Source organism: Penicillium cosmopolitanum (genome assembly GCF_028827165.1).
Source record: "Penicillium cosmopolitanum strain IBT 29677 chromosome Unknown utg000009l:1.0-9042332.0:1.0-9050551.0, whole genome shotgun sequence".
Classification (NCBI taxonomy): Eukaryota; Fungi; Ascomycota; class Eurotiomycetes; order Eurotiales; family Aspergillaceae; genus Penicillium; species Penicillium cosmopolitanum.
In genome coordinates this window covers 3,780,334-3,795,983 of record NW_026622679.1, presented here as the reverse complement: position 1 = coordinate 3,795,983, position 15,650 = coordinate 3,780,334, and the positions used below count along the sequence as shown (strand labels likewise).

At 49.7% G+C, this 15,650-nt stretch overlaps 6 protein-coding genes across 6 annotated transcripts; 2 read left to right on the top strand and 4 right to left on the bottom strand.

Moving 5' to 3' along the window:
• Positions 1 to 791: 791 nt before the first annotated feature.
• N7509_009521 (uncharacterized protein) lies at positions 792 to 1,484 on the top strand (the record flags this gene model as incomplete). The annotated part of the gene is made up of 2 exons (XM_056634158.1): positions 792 to 863; positions 972 to 1,484. 2 exons carry the CDS (start codon positions 792 to 794, stop codon positions 1,482 to 1,484), a joined length of 585 nt encoding a protein of 194 aa, XP_056484778.1.
• Positions 1,485 to 3,049: 1,565 nt separating this feature from the next.
• On the bottom strand, positions 3,050 to 3,755 carry N7509_009520 (uncharacterized protein; the record flags this gene model as incomplete). Its single annotated transcript, XM_056634157.1, has 2 exons — positions 3,050 to 3,523; positions 3,594 to 3,755. 2 exons carry the CDS (start codon positions 3,753 to 3,755, stop codon positions 3,050 to 3,052), a joined length of 636 nt encoding a protein of 211 aa, XP_056484777.1.
• A 1,519-nt stretch (positions 3,756 to 5,274) lies between these two features.
• N7509_009519 (uncharacterized protein) lies at positions 5,275 to 5,559 on the top strand (the record flags this gene model as incomplete). Its single annotated transcript, XM_056634156.1, has 1 exon — positions 5,275 to 5,559. The coding sequence occupies one exon, from the start codon at positions 5,275 to 5,277 to the stop codon at positions 5,557 to 5,559; it is 285 nt and encodes a 94-aa protein (XP_056484776.1).
• A 2,112-nt stretch (positions 5,560 to 7,671) lies between these two features.
• Positions 7,672 to 10,461, bottom strand: N7509_009518 (putative phospholipid metabolism enzyme regulator; the record flags this gene model as incomplete). Its single annotated transcript, XM_056634155.1, has 1 exon — positions 7,672 to 10,461. One exon carries the CDS (start codon positions 10,459 to 10,461, stop codon positions 7,672 to 7,674), a length of 2,790 nt encoding a protein of 929 aa, XP_056484775.1.
• Positions 10,462 to 12,140: 1,679 nt separating this feature from the next.
• N7509_009517 (magnesium transporter CorA family protein) lies at positions 12,141 to 13,281 on the bottom strand (the record flags this gene model as incomplete). Its single annotated transcript, XM_056634154.1, has 3 exons — positions 12,141 to 12,211; positions 12,310 to 12,512; positions 12,626 to 13,281. The coding sequence occupies 3 exons, from the start codon at positions 13,279 to 13,281 to the stop codon at positions 12,141 to 12,143; spliced, it is 930 nt and encodes a 309-aa protein (XP_056484774.1).
• A 26-nt stretch (positions 13,282 to 13,307) lies between these two features.
• N7509_009516 (Mg2+ transporter protein CorA-like/Zinc transport protein ZntB) lies at positions 13,308 to 15,222 on the bottom strand (the record flags this gene model as incomplete). The annotated part of the gene is made up of 2 exons (XM_056634153.1): positions 13,308 to 14,661; positions 14,744 to 15,222. The coding sequence occupies 2 exons, from the start codon at positions 15,220 to 15,222 to the stop codon at positions 13,308 to 13,310; spliced, it is 1,833 nt and encodes a 610-aa protein (XP_056484773.1).
• Positions 15,223 to 15,650: the final 428 nt, after the last annotated feature.

Genomic DNA, 15,650 nt, shown 5'->3' with positions numbered 1-15,650 from the left:
TCTAGAGCCCATCAGCTGTCGGGTTTGGGGTGCAATAATCACGAAGGAAATCTAGCATAACATGGCCTGTATGTTTCAGTGATCAGACAGAAATGTTTGCAGAGAAACCTTCTTATCTTTGTGGTACATATTAATCCAAAAACCCCGTTTCTGCACCATTGAATCACATGTTTGATACATTTGAATGCCCTTGCACGTCATACTAGTAGATGTCCGTCCAGTCCAGGCAGTATTCACGTGTCCCATTGTAACCGCTGTGACTCCTTCTCCTTCCGCTTCCACTCTCACTTCTTCTTCTTCAACCATCAGTCTTCACCCCCGCCTCTTCCTCCTTCCAGATGATATGTGCCTGGAAGTACCCTCCTACCTTCTTCAAAGATGTGGACATCGTCCACATCTTCTCTCGCTATCTTGCCGGTCTAGGCTGGCCTTGCAGGGAATTTACCCTCCTACCTTCTTCAAAGATGTGGACATCGTCCACATCTTCTCCCGCTTCATCCTGCGGGTCTGGGCTGGCTTTGCAGGGAATTTACCCTTCCTATCTTCTTCATCACCATCTCTTCTCCCGCCACATCTGGCGTGGAATTTACCCTCCTGTCTTCTTCAAGCTAGAGGCAAGTTTTAGTCCGTGGATCTGTCCGCTCCTTTCATGTGGGAAACTACAAAAACATCAGCGACAGGCGTACAGACTTCACTAACCAGCACAGTAACTGCACCCGCACCTCTAAGGCCAAATTGGCATGCGGGCACACCAAACACTACAAAAAGCTTCTTGGGCTACACTATTCGGGATGCGTGGCGAGATTCTCATTCCTTTGTCCCTGGATCTAGAACCTGGAAAACGAGGTCGACGATGGTCCGCAGTACCCTGTATTAGGTCGGGGAAATTAACCAAGTGCCAGCAGTGCATCCTAAGTCTTGGTATGTCGGGTCTTCAGTCATTATTTCGCTCTTTTCTAATCCTTTTACAGATCAGTGCCCTGACTCAAAACTACATTTACGACGCCCGTGTGCTGATTGGGTGCGTTCAATCACATTTTGATCACGATACAGATGGGAATCCGACCCATGGCGAGGCGTTCATCTCATTCTTGTCCGACCATCTGCTCTCCTTACCGAAGACTCTTCAGCAGCCGACCTCCTCCCACCGGCTAGAGTGCAAGCGGATGGCCAAGTCTGAGCACAGTTACCTCAAAGCAGAACGAGAGCGAAACATCCCGGCGTCCGCCTTGGCGCCACAGCTTGAATTACCCATCCAAAGATCGGCTCGTCTGCGCCTTTGGGGTCATCGGCATCACGGAAGTGCTAAGCCCGGTTGGAAACTGCATAATCTTCACAGCCATCCCATCATGCCGACTCCCTTTCACCCCGTACCCTGGCTCCTGTTGAGCCTCGCGATCCACGACTCCCAACTACATGCCGGAGCACCAGCCTCTCGAAAAGTTCCACCCACTGGGTTTGGATTGGGTTGCTTGACTGCGTGATATCCCTCTGCCTCTGAGATCAACATTGAAACCTGCGGGCGAGAAGACTTTGATCCTGCATTTGCTGTCGACCTGTTCGAGCTTGTCGAAATGATCGCCGACGCAAATACAAATTCTGCCATGGATAACCCATTATCTCCTTGGCCAGAATTGGCGGGGTATGAATCCTCAAGATCTCATCCTGAACATCCCAGAGGGCACTGAAGAGTCGATGCTGCCGTCCATCAGATCACCCCGTGAGGAAAGGGTGTCATCGCACTCGGATTTCTCCTTGGCTGGATACCAAGCAATTCTCTCCAATCAAGACGATTTCCCTTTTGCTTCGGGGGGGATTTGCTTGGTATTTAGTCAAGGAGACTTTCGAGTGGAAGCATGTAACCCATCCTTCACGGGGGGGATCCGATGGATGGTAGCCTTGCTCAACAGTACGAGCCCTAACGCCAGGAGCACCGGCAACGGCAACGCCACCAACAACAACAGAATCGGGCTACGAGCGATTATCAGGTAAAACGCACAAGGCTTCCTGAAAGGCCAACCTGACTGAAAATTAAGGAATCCGGGAAAACAACAAACAAGGACCGGCAGCGATGAGCAATCGAAATTGCTAAACTCGACCTGGGCTACCTCCACAAAACTCACTCAATAATGGTTTACCGAGCCTCGCCTCAGTCCTACATCTCGATGCTGGCTCCTGGATGCTCAAATTGACTGCTTCATGAGCCCATAGCGGACAACGCATCGTCCATGTGGTGTCTGCGACCAAGAATACAATCTAGGAACGGGGCAAGAGAAGCTCTGTTGCCATAGTGGCCGCCTGGCTTTCAGCCTCAATTTCATGCACCATCCCAGAGGCCGACTGGAATGCTGCATGAAATCGAGGTTGAGCCCCAAATTAGCAGAGCTCTATGTATCATGGATAAACATCGGAGATATACCACTTGAAGAGTGTGTCACAAACCAGATTGTTGCTTTTATTGCCTTGAGTGCATGGCGCCAATCTTGTCACCCACATGTACCTAGTTCTTGCTTCATCACCTTCTTATTTCCCCCTAATTTTATTACTTTCTTTGTCCGCTACTACACTTTCCCTGGTATTCTTATATCTTGGGATTCATCGTATCTGAAATCTTCACAAACTACGTATCAGAAAAGCCGCCCATGGAGCCTGTGGCTGGACGTATTTTCAAAATATTAGAACCAGAACAGTATGGCGCTCGCTCTGACAACGTTGTTGACCTTTCCTAGACTTGCCACGGGGATAACATCCTATGAGTATCCGTTTCTACCCCCAGTTAGGATGGAGGGGAAAAAACAACTTGAAGAAAAAGAAAGAAAGAGAAAAGTGCATTGAACTCGGTGGACTTTACTTCCTGGATGACTTATTAGCTTTGAAAAAACACCTTACACTGTTCGGAGTGCTTCTCTACTGAGAACAATTAAAAGGTTTATTTACATCGTTTCAGATTCTTGCACCGGACAATAATTGTATCGATAGCATTTCTCCTATAAGCCCGAGTCACACTACCATCTTAATGCCACTTAATCAATCGACTATCGATCAATAACTAATCGATTTGGTCGAGAAGATCCTCATACTTGATCCCCTCCGGAAAATCAGCATCCTTTTTCGGGACACCACAACCCCAACGCTTCTTTCGGCCACCACTATCCCCTAAATAACAGACAAATGGACCCTCGGCGCATGCCTGACCGCCGGAGCTGGGGCAATTCTGGTCTTCAGAATAATACCAATCCTCGGCAAGCTCGCTAACCGGAATTACTCCCTCAACTGAAGGGACTTCCAAGGTTGGCTCGGTCAGCCCCTCGCCTTCTCTTCCATCCTTCTTGGTAAAAATGACGCAGAATTCGCCAATGTTGTCGTCCTGAAAGCAGTTGCGACCTCCAACATAGCACAGGCTCCATTCGGGATTCTCGATGACATGCTTTTCTGTGTCCTTGCATTCGACTGTCACTTCGCAGTTGCCACCATCTTCGGTTGTCATATATACCAAGCACATGTCTGGATTCTCATCATAGTCCTATACATACAGGTGTTAGTTCCAATGTAATTAGATTCATAGTGTTGTCAGATACAGGATTAGAGCTTACCCATGCATCTGTCTCTTCGGTGACAAGTCCGAAAATCTTCAAAAGGTCGATAACAATTTGGGCTTTCCCGCGAGGTTGAAGAGAAACACTAGGTAGTCCTTGGCTCAGGATGCCGAAAAGAGAGAGAGCAATCAACCCAAGGAGTGGAAGCCTGAATGCCATTGTTGGTGATATTTTCAAGTTTCTGATGGAAGATTGGGGAAATAGATCAAGTAAGTCTTCTGAAAACAATATTGCCTTGACTTTCTATTGCTTCAAGTTTGCTTCGTTATGCTCAGGCTGTTTATTCTGAAGTTCCATTGGGGTAAAAGCATCCTTATATACCTCTAGATTAATCCAAAATTAACTTCGACCTCTTGGGGGCTTTCCAAAATCTGAACGAGCAATGTCGTTCAGTCCACAAGAAAGTATTCTGGCACTGGTAGACGAACTTGAATGTGCTAGAGCCCCTTGGGGGCGGATGATGACGGTGACGCTTTCTGGATATACCTCATACTACTACACCATTTCAATCAGCTGCCAAGTCCTCACTCCCATAAATTGCCCCCAAAGAGTGGCGGAGCTCACGGCGGAGAACTTTATACTGGCTCGGCAGCTCCGCCAAGGCAATTTCCGCCCCTAGAAGAACGCCGTATATTAACTGGCCCGGGCTCCTTTCGATCTAAGATCTACAGACTATGGCCACTCAACGTAATATTATAATGCACTTATTCTACAATAAAGAGTGGTGAAGTAGATTCCTATTATACGTAGAGTCCTCCTTCCAAGTACCCTTTTTTGGTGAGCTCTCCTTCAAATTTCAAAATATATGGCATCAGACCCAAAGTCATCACGATATGTTTGCCCAGAAACGAAAAGACTGCCTATTATATGTTTGGAAAGGCCAACATCCTCAGATGTGAAGAATGGTACGCCTGATCAGCAAATTAGTCTAACTACCAAGTATATTCAGCGCCGTCAAGTCCCCTGCCAACCTTGGGAGTGAAGATTCTTGGCATCACCAATCCCCAACGTAGCTTTTTACTTTTTGTGGTATCGGAGGTTTTGAGTTTCATGTGCAGTAGGAGGCCTTGCATACCGGGTGGGATTTTTAGCTACCAGATCGGATGACGTCGATAATTGAGAATGAACTATCTTCATTCTAAATGTTTACTCTTGTTTTAGTGATTCTCCGATTTGTCGGGGCTCTAGGTCATATCAGTCTACCACTTGCTTTGGTTATTGTATCTCATGCGCAGCCCAATTAAATCTCGACCTTTATAGCGCCGTCTATACGATCACCTTTTAGAGCGCTTCTTTTGTTAGCGTGCCTTAGTCGTTTGCAAGACCGTTTGTCCTTTGTTGAGCGAGTTACTAGATATAGCGAGAGGATCCCCACTTGAGGCTAGTAGTGTTCTCACTCTTTCCATCTCTCTCGCCACTTCCCTTCAATATCCAGGGGTTGGCTGATACCACCTTTATGACAAGCTTCGGGTTCTTCTAAGCAGTCCTGGATCTTGGGTGCAGCCCTGGAGAGAAACTGCTGTTAAAATTGCGCGATCACGGGACTAGATTCACCGTCCACCCAATCTTGAATGCTTTCTTAACCTGACCTTATCCCACGCACACCTCAACTGTCCTGTCGCCTTCTCAATCATGATCTCGCGATACTCTCTCTGCATCTCCACCCAACCCTAACACCATGTGTAAGTGTCTTCTGCCCAGTGCGCGACTTCGCGGCTTCCTGGCAACCGCAGTCTTACGCACGTGGCAGACATTGTTAATTAACCATCGTGATCAGCGTCGACGTGAACCTTTGCATGTCATTTTGGAAGAAAACGTACCAAGAGGTTCCATTAAAAGGGGCTTGCAAAGGTTCACATCGACGCCGATCACGATGGAGTTGACGATCCTTCCGGCACAAATCGACATTGAACTGTCCCAGTCCTCCAAGGCTCTCGCTATGGACCTGAACGTTCTTTGCTGATTACTTTGTGTGACTTTGCAATATAAATATACCTAATCGCCACATCCTAAACGGCAGGGATTTTGGAATCGTCCTCCGTGAGCCGTCCTGTTTGAGATCAATTCGAAGATCCAGAAAAATATCCACGAGATTCTCAATAATAGTGAGATGGGATGAAGATTTTGAAAACTCGCCAAAGAAAACTTAGAGTGAAGAAATTGCCCAGCGACTTGAAACCGAATCAAGTGCCGAGCATTCAAGGTTGACGACAATTCCAGCTTAGATACCTACACCACGGAAAGCAGAGACAATCGGAAGCTGTTGCGATCCAACAGCGAAGCCGATCTACCGATCATGAGGCCCTCCGTTATGCCCATGAGGTTCTGAAAAGAGCCAAGCCGAACGCATTGAGTGCCGGCAATATCGACATGGGGGACATGATCATGGACAGTCTAAAGATGAGGTGATCGATGAGCTTGAGCGAGAATGAGAGCACCAAGCTCAAAGAGGAGAATACCAAGCTCAATGCGATGTCTTCGATACTGACGTTGAAAACTTTTGCCAAGGCCCAAGAGGAGCACGCAAGGCCGCGCCGGGAAAGAGGCAAAGGTAGAAGAAAAAACGAGACAACGAAACGGAGGAAGACCGAAAGGAAAAACAAGCAGCAAGTGCAAGCCAAAATGGATGTGGAAACAGAGGACCAAGCAAAACTCCGTCCGGGGAAGAACTGCGGCAGAAGTGGTATGAGAACCAGATTGACGAGAGAAGGAGAAATATCGAGCCATTGTGGGCGTCGCTTCGGGTCGAGAACCCGAAGAAAGGCAGAAACGGAGGAGCAAAAGGAGAAGGAGTGCAGCAAGATGGAAGGAGTGTAGCAAGATGGATCAATTGTGATTCCTGGACCTTGCGATTATAATTGATATAGTTCCTTTCTAAGGTTCTTTGTCCGAACAGTGAATGCACTCTAAAAATAATTTTGGAACGGAGACCACAGGTACCTCCAATGAAATGAGGTGATTGGGATCCTGTCAGAGGAAAGAGAATACCAGACGGAGGGAACGTCTAAGAAAGCTCATGAATGACAGAAGAGCGAAATAGGAGGAAGTTGAAGGGCAAGAGAAGAGCTCAAAAGCAATTGTTGAGAAATAGGCCCCGGGATTATTACCAACAACTTTTTAAACCCATTCAAGTCACAGTACTAGTCACAGAATAAAATGTATTCAACTAGGAAGTGTGCTATTTACTACTACTACTACCTAGTACTCAGTAGCAATCCCGGTTCTCTTCAACATGAAACTGGAATAAATGCTGCCATCTCCCATCAACTTAAACCGAAAAGCCACAACAAGACTCCAAAATCTAAATATCCATGAATGAGGTAAGACAGTCGACCATTGAGTATAATATACTAGTAATATAAATACAAGGTATTAGTAGTACCTAACAAATGGGAAAAGTGTGTTTTTTGGCAGACGTGCCAGAACAGAATGGTGACATTCCAAACCAGGTAGTTCAATGAAATAGAATAGAACAAACTCCATTCAATTCCACCAGAACCCAACCCGGCAATCAATCAATTAATGAATCAATAGTAATCAACTCATTTCTGTACAGGATATGATAAAGGAGACACAAAAACAAGCCGAAAAGGGGACGTAGAAAAAGGGGCGTTGGTACTCCGTAGTATTTCCTGCACCGCTAGTCTTGACGCATATCTAAGCAGTAGTGGAACGATGAAATCAAATCAAGGCAATAAAGTCATTGCGAATGGGTATACAGCGGGGAGAAAGTAAGGGGAAGTGGGAGGAAGGGGGGTAAGATAGCTCAGCTCAGCCCAGCCCAGCTCCGCCAAGCATGCGTTCGGCGATGCCTTTCTAACAAAGGCGGGGGTTTTTTTTTGGCTCCTCGTATCGCGTTGCGTTGCGTCTCGTCTCGTCTCATTACATGGAGATCAAAGAGTAATAGAAGAAGAAAAGGGGATGATAGAGGAGGGGAGCAGAGGAGTGAAAAAAATGGTGGTTCAAAAATGGTGGCTGTCGTAAGTAGTGGACATAATTCTATCGCTAAAGTATCGTAGACGAAACAAAAAGGAAAGGAAAAGAAAGGGAAAGAAGAAAAAGGAAAGAAAAAAGATTATGCCGTAAACTGTCGTGACAAAAATCCCGATCGTGGCTCGGGGTGGGCATCTGTGTCCAAAAGGCGGACTGAGGTAGATGGGACTCTCTTGATGAAGGAGACATGAGCGGTCTCATTGCTTGGGGGCGTGGTGTCTGGATCATCATCATCATCACCATTTCCATCGCCGCCATCTTCATCTGGGACCACTTTGACGCGGGAACTGATGGGCGCAGAGTAGTAACGAGAGCTTAGCGGGAGCTGATATTTGACTACTCCACGCACGATGAGTTCAAATGGATGCTGGAGTACTCGTTCCCAACGCTCCGTGCCGCCTTCTTCTGTCTTGTTGCCAGGGCGTGGGAGGCGGATCTGTCCCTTTGATGTGGATGATAGATGTTCCCATGGAGATGCGTCAAAGGAAAGAGGCGAGTCGAAGCGGAAAACCCGGCCAAGTAGCATGGTTTGCTGGTCTCCCTCGGGATCGGAGATAGGGTCCGTACCATGATCAATGCCATCTTCTGCGTGAGGCTTCGACTTCTGACGGGACTCTGCTTCGCGAACACAATCCATATTTCCTAGACATCGGACAATCTGCGACAGGTGCCAGCGACGCTGACTTTGCTTCACCCGTGGGAAGTGATCAAGTTCATCGGAGTCATGATCGCGCCAAAATTTGTCGGTACCAACATATCGACTCCTGGCAAAGATGTTGACATCCGTGTCGTCGATTGTCACCGGGAATATATTAGGATTCATCGCTTGAACGTTAAGATCCAGCATGATTTCCTGCTCTGATGCGAGCACGTTTTGGATCGCGAGGACTTTGACATCTTGAAGAGTCTTTGTAGCGGAAAGCACAAATGTGGTGGCACCACCAGCGATAATCATCAAGAGGAAGATTATTATAGCACATGAGCCATATCGTGTCAGACACCCACGCTGCCGTCGCATATATTCCATCTGTCGCAAGCTCGCGCTATTTGGCCTGCGATTGGCGCCATGACCGCGGCTTCGAGAAACTCGAGCACTGCCAACCAGAGGTGTACGCTCATCATCAGCGCCTTCAGCATCGAAGTCAAACATTTCGTTTGACTTTTTGGAACTACCCATCGTTTTATAGTTGGGCGAAGACCGAGCATTACTATTTCGCGAGTGCCGATATCCGCTTCCAATGAAGTGTCGCGGTGATTTGAGTTGGGACTGTTGCGGCGAGAGCGTAGGTTCGTTATCAAAAAGTGATGGTAATACACCATTGCGTGCATGACGTCCAATGTTGTGGCGCGGGGTGACAGCTCCACTGCCATCGACTCGAGAGGGATTCCGGCTCCCATCCTGCTCGGCCATCTCACCATCCAAGCTGGGGTTGAATGGGTTCGGATTGTTGGTGAATTTCATGCTCCGTTTGCCGGTGACGCTATGAGCACCATCCCGCAGGCCTCGTGCACGACCAGCCAGCTGGTCCACTTGGCTTGCCATGGAGGTGGCACTAGGTGTCCGAGAGTGGTAACGCGATTGTCGAGCGGGGAATGGATCTGGCGGATTTGATTCATAAACAAAGGTTTCATCAGAGTCAGAAACGTCAGCTTCATCCACCGCGCTGGCTACCTTCGCCTCGAAGATATCAGCTTTGCTAGAGGCAGGGCCGGTGGTCAAATGATTCGGTCGTCGATTCTTTTTCTTCTCTTTGCGAGGCCGAATTGTCTCTGTTGATGGCTTCATGCGCAAAGTGCCAGGTTCCGCACGACTAGCGCTGCCACGCTCGCCAGCGCCAACCCCCAAAGACACTTGTGGTATGGAACTGACAGTCTCGGTCTCAACAATCATATTGCGAACTGACCCATCAGCCGGTTTTCCACGGGCTCCAGCGCTAAGTGAAGTGGTGGAGCGTTTCGGCATGATGGTTGGAGCGGGTTTTGAGGTTCCAGCAGCATTTGGCCGACTTTCTTCCTTAGGATCTGAGCTGCGATTGCCACCGCTATCACTCCCACTTTCTGTAGTTTGTTTTGCGGCTCGAGGTGTCGGATCCTCATCGATCGTGTGTAACCGAGAGTCGTCCGGGGTGACCGGCTTAGTGGTCGTGTCACTCGATGGAGTAGACGGATTACTGGCCATCTCCTGGACTGTTTCCAAGGATGGGCCTTGTCCACTGACGCCCCTCGTGACCGCGCGGGGAGAGCTTCGGTCCACCGTTCCCTGTTCTTCTGATGGCGGCAAGGAAGCTCTCTTGTGGGAGGTATTTGGTGGAGTAGACTCCTGCTCCGCGCGACGATTCCCCGCCCATGATGGCATATTGGACTTTTCCGGACTGAGAACATTGGCCGGTGGTTCGGGAGCAGGAGGAGAGAGAAGGGGTGTGTTTCCTGGGAGCGCTTGCGCGCGCTGGCCTGATGACGTGGACGCAGGTATTGGTAAGGCTGACGGCAGACCGTTTGAAGACCTCGCCGGGCTACTTCGTTCTTGACTAGTTCGCCGTGATTGAGAGTGCGCTCGGCTTGCGGTGGTGGTGTTGGAGTAGGAGGAATTGGCGGCGCGAGAGGAGAATCGAACCGGAGAGGACTCGCGAGAGGAAACAGCGGAGTTGGGGGCGGACGGAGAGTAAGAGGTGTTGGAGGGACTAGGTGAGAGCTTAGGCATTTGAGCCATGGCCTGGGCGTGTGATTTAACTGTTGGGCGCGGCGGTTCCTTCATGTCGCCCTCGTTGGCCGACCGATGCGCGGGATCCGATGCCACCTCCGCATTTTTGGTCCCTCCGGAGTGTCCAGAGACACCGTTGAGGTAAGGCGGCCTCTCGGACTCCGCAGTCATGGTCTCCTATCGAGTCAGATTACGCTGACGCGATGCAGACAAGTCAGGAGACCCGAGAGGGAGCCGGGCAGTTGGGCAGTAATGAAGTACGGAAAGGGATTCGAAAAAGCAAGGTGCGACGCAGGACAGGGAGGGCTCGACGGTGAAGAAATAAGTTGTTGCAGCGAATCAACGACGGATGAGGAAATGGCAGCGATCGAGTGAGGTATGTTGCGCAGAAAACGGGTCGTTACACAAGTGACGGTACAGCAGGGCGAATAGCCGAAGTCCACATGCTGTTGATGTAAAAAAAGGCCAAGAACGATGGGGGAGCGTTTCCTGCAGGCGCTCGCAGGGAAGGTGTGTGTGTGTGGAAGAGGATGAGGTGAAGTGTTTGTTTGGAGAGAGGTCAATGAAAGACGATCGGACGATCAAGCACAACACACAGGACTAGTGATCACAGGCTGATGCTTTGTCTCCGGGGGACACAGGCACACGAAGAACGTCTAGAACGCAGCCGACGAAAAAAAGAAGGACTGTGGTTGGCGGAATTGGGGGGATGATGGAGACCGCCGATCCGGCTCAACGTTTGGGCTTGACTTGTTTTTCGCCCATGAAATGAGGAGATGTGGCGTCCGTCCGGTTAGGGTGCTAGGGTGCCGAAATGCAGTGCGCCTGCAGAGATGTCGGTGACCAGAGACCAGAGACCAGAGACCAAGACCTCGGGTGAGAAAGCGAAGTGGAGAGGTCAGGGTCGGCCACCGAAGAGACCAATGAAAGCAGCCCACGTCAGGGTGGAATGGGCGGGCCTTCGCACTGCAGGGGACCAGGAGCACGCGGAGGGCTCAGAAGGGATAGGATGACGAAGCCACCTAGGACTCGGAAGTAGAGAGAATGGGGAGGGGAATTAGAGAACAAAGAAGGGAAGAAAGGTGGTGGGAATGGATAAAGTGAAATGGAAGAAAGGGAATGAAAGGATGAAGATGAAGAAAGACGTTGGGGGGGAAGTTGAGAAACCTGGGGAACCTTGGAACCGGGTATGGTGGTGACACAAGCCGGTAATAAAACAGGGCCATTTCACATAGTAGAGGAGCGGGAAGCCATCAATACAGTGGTATTCTAGTGACAAGCCTCATGACCTCATCAAGTAACCCAGTTTCACAAAAGATAATTCTGGATATAGTGATTGAATAACCACATCATAGTTGGCAAACTACTTTCTCTTAGATAGAAGGTCTCTGGAAGAATCAGATACAAGGGGCAGGACCTCTGTAAGTACTGTACTAGTACACTTAACTATTGCTGCTATATGCAACTTCCAATTAACTAGTTATCGAGTGCACAACATTGTACATATCTATTGACAAGCCTTGAGGTAGTGGTATATGCACCCTAAATAAAGTGAAATAGAAATAGAAACAAAGAACATGTTTCCAAAACATGCATGACCATGACCCGTATATCGTCCAAGCACAATCAAATCAAAATCAAAATCCAACCCAAACACCACCGCCCGAGGCACACCGTATATGAAGCCAGAGGGAGAAACTTTGGTACAAAAAGATAGAAACAAGAAAAAGGAAGCAAAAGCATGGATATGAAGAGCCAGGGTCCAAAACAAGGCAAGGGTATCAGTCTAATCCAAAGGCGGGGAGGCGGGGGGTCACCCCAACACAAGCAAAAACCACATGGTATCCAATCTAAACAATTTTATAGACTCGCTTGGCAATCAGGAACGAAGCAAGGCCGAAAAATATCAAACCACCCGTGACTAGATAGCATTAGCGTTTGGATGAGCACTGACGGGTTGCAGTAAAAGGATCTTCACTGCGATGCACCTAAACAGGAACAGGGAAGGGAAAGACTCACTCGACCAAAACCAAGTAAGGCTCTCTATATCCTGACCGGGTACTTTAACATTCATTCCCCACATACCACAAATGATATTCATGGGGAGCACGATGGTACCAAGGACAGTGAGTTTTCCCAAGACATCGGCAGTCTGCTCCTGACGCTCATTCATCAGGATATTGATCTGCGCTAAGTAGTTGGAATGCGCACGAGACAGGAGCCTAGAAGAAGAATTAGCGACTTGCCACCGACCAACTTAAAACCTTGTTTTTTTAAAAAAACAAAAAAAAAGTTTTTTAAAAAAGGCAAAGCCTGAAATGAATGCCAAACTTACGTTTCGTAGTGCGTCAAATTCCCTGTCATGGTCATGATGTGATCTTGGATATCGCCAAGGTACAGACCAATCTCCGACTTGGGCGCTACCTCCCACTGCTCATTACAGCGCTTGGCGAACCCCTTGACGACATCTGCCTTGTTACTGAGCAGACGGTATAGTCCCATGACCTTCTTTCGGCACTCGCCTGTTCGCCGCAGCATTTCGCCCGGTGCAAAGGAGGGTTGCAGACTTCCACTGGATGAACCGTCTTTACTGGACGGGTGCATCTGCATAATCATTTCGTCAATGTCGTCGACTTCGTCCTCGATGGCTTGGATGAGAGGTCCGAAAACGTCGGTAATGTCATCGATCAGGGCGTAGGAAATCCAGTCCGAGCTCAGAATCAGGTAGTCCATAAGTTGGCGAATGCGTCGTCGCACGTTGGCTGGGTGCGGGGTTTGCGAAAAATGAAATGAGATCACTCCTTCCCGGAATACTACCACGTACATGTTCACCGGTTCCAGATAGTCTTCGCTGTTTGTATCTTGTTCGAAGGTCCGGTAGTTGACAAAGTAGTAACTGCGGAACAGCTCCACCTTCTCGCGCGCTTCTTGCATCATGATATCCTCCGCTGTCAACGCGTGAATTCCAAAGGTTTTCGCGATTACGCGCATCTCGGCGTCGGTTGGCGAAAGCACGTCTAGCCAGAATGTTGGCCGGGGCCGTATTTCTTGGACTTGGGCGCAGGATTTGAGTGAGAAGGCGAAAGCTCTCGGTGGGAATCTGGGTGTCCTTCGCTGATGACTGACAGGCGAGACTGGCCCCGGGAACCATTGGTTGTTGCTGAAGCTTGGACAAAATCCTGGCCATTTTTGGATGTAGTTTGTAGTATAGGTGTGGCTGTACCACTTCGTGGATCTGGATGTTGAACTTTGAGATCGTTCTGGGAGTGCTGACCCCGAAGACCACCACCGGTGGCGAAGTAGTCATGCTCGTGTCCAGAGCGATCGTCCAAATCGGAATCATCGGATGACTCGTCCAATTCAGGAGGGTCGGGGATGAATAGCTCTTTGAAGCTACTTCCAGGCTGCACCAATTCTGATATTGTTTGGGCGTGGATTGTGCTTTGGAATTCCTCGTTGAAGTAGGTGAATCGATAAGGAGCCTCATCTTCCTCGCGTCGCCATAGCTTATACTGAGGACGAAGACGGCCTTCAATAAGCATAGGCTCACTAATCTTCTTAACACGGAGATCACCACTGCGATCCTCCTTCTCTTCACGACTCCATTCTTCCAACACAGAGAGATCAGGCCACCGTCGATGCCTGCGTCGTCGGCGTTCAACAAGTTCATCACGATGGATGCGCGAACCCTCATCACCCAGCTCTGATATATTCTCGTTGGGGAAGCAAACATCTTCTTCAACTGGTAGCGCAACTGTACGGCGCCGGCGCAAATCTTGAGGAGAGAAGAACCCAGATTGAGGAGACGACGGCGCTGAGTGATTTGGTGGAGGACCTCCTTCAATGTTAATCAAGCTCTCACTCAATGGACCCGATGACCCCCTCCGAAGCTCTGCTGAACGAGCTAAAGCAAAATCAAATTCAGCACCGGTCATCAGGGCATCGTCGTAGTTCATATCCGGGCCCAACTTCGGCGACCCGGGAATGGACGGCGGGTTATTGACATCATAGTCCCGGTCTGCGTCTGGCGAGTATATCGGGCTTGGATGACTTCCTGGAGAGATTCCCGAGGACGCGGTCTGGACAGATGGTCGTCGTGGACGAGAAGAGAAGGGGCTAGCTCTCGAGTCTGCTCCATAGCGAGTAGTTGCAGAGGCATGCCCTGAAGAGCCACGGATCAACGGCGTTCGGTCGTTCGCCTCGTCTCCATCACTATCGCCATCCTGATATTGCTGATCGCGTCCTCCACCAGGACCAGCTGTATTGCGCGGACGACCATCGGGTCCTCGGAATCCGCTTGAAAGCAGCGAGCTAGGGCGAAAGGATGAACTGACTCGGCTATCGCGACGGGGTCGCATCATCGGCTGGTCCCTGTTCGGTTACGCAAGAAGTTAGAAAGAACACCAAAAGATCTCCGGGATTCCCATCCCAACCAACCACGAAAGCCACGTACCGATGGTCAAGGAGAGCATCACTCTCGAGACTAGTATTACTCAGATTCCTGCCCAATTTGAAAAACGACGGGTTATCCTTGGAAGTTGGCCTATCGCGCTCCATTGAATCTCCTCTCACACCGCCGCTCCCCGAGCCGGAGGCAGGCCGGTGGGATTCTTCTTTGGCGGGAGTAAGGAATGACTCCTGGCGATTGCGACGCTTGCGATTGCGATTCTTCTTGCGTTTGGCAGACTTGGACTTGCCAGGCTCGTTATCAGGCGCGGGGGCCGCTTCGAAGCGGGTCTGGGACTCCGATGTCGTAGCAGGTCCCCGGTCTTGAAGGCGACCGCCCATTGGACCGTTCCCAGGTTTTGTGTCGGTGTGAAGTGGATAATCGGTGCGCTGAGGACGCTTTCGCGGGCTAGCTGTTGAGGAGGAAGGTGAAGTGGGCTGTCGCAGGGCCTCGATGCCAGGCGTTGGGGTCAGTGGGGGGTCCATTGCTGCGAAAATTATACACTAAAGAAAAGGGTGGCAGGGTGATGGTGATTTCGGCACAAGCACGGGCACCATCTGCAGCACTAGCCAGTGCGCAGCAGAAAAATATTGGGATGAACAGGGACTACCCGTTCAGTGGGAACGGGGGAAGGATTCAATGGTATCTTTGGGATCGGGGAACAGCATCCGGCATGTTCCAGAGGGAGATCAGCCTCGAATCGGAGTTGGCGCTGGAGCTGGAGCTGGAGCTGCCGCTGCGGATGACGCGTGTGGCGAAACCAAGACGAACATCAGGGAATCCAGGAATGTGGAAATCTCGATAAGAGTGTGTCAGTGCGCAGTAGAAAAAGGGCACAAAGGTCGGTTATAAAACTCTTGACAGGGTATACGCTGTGCACTGTGAGAGCAGAGTTGGGGTGACAAAGAGTGAA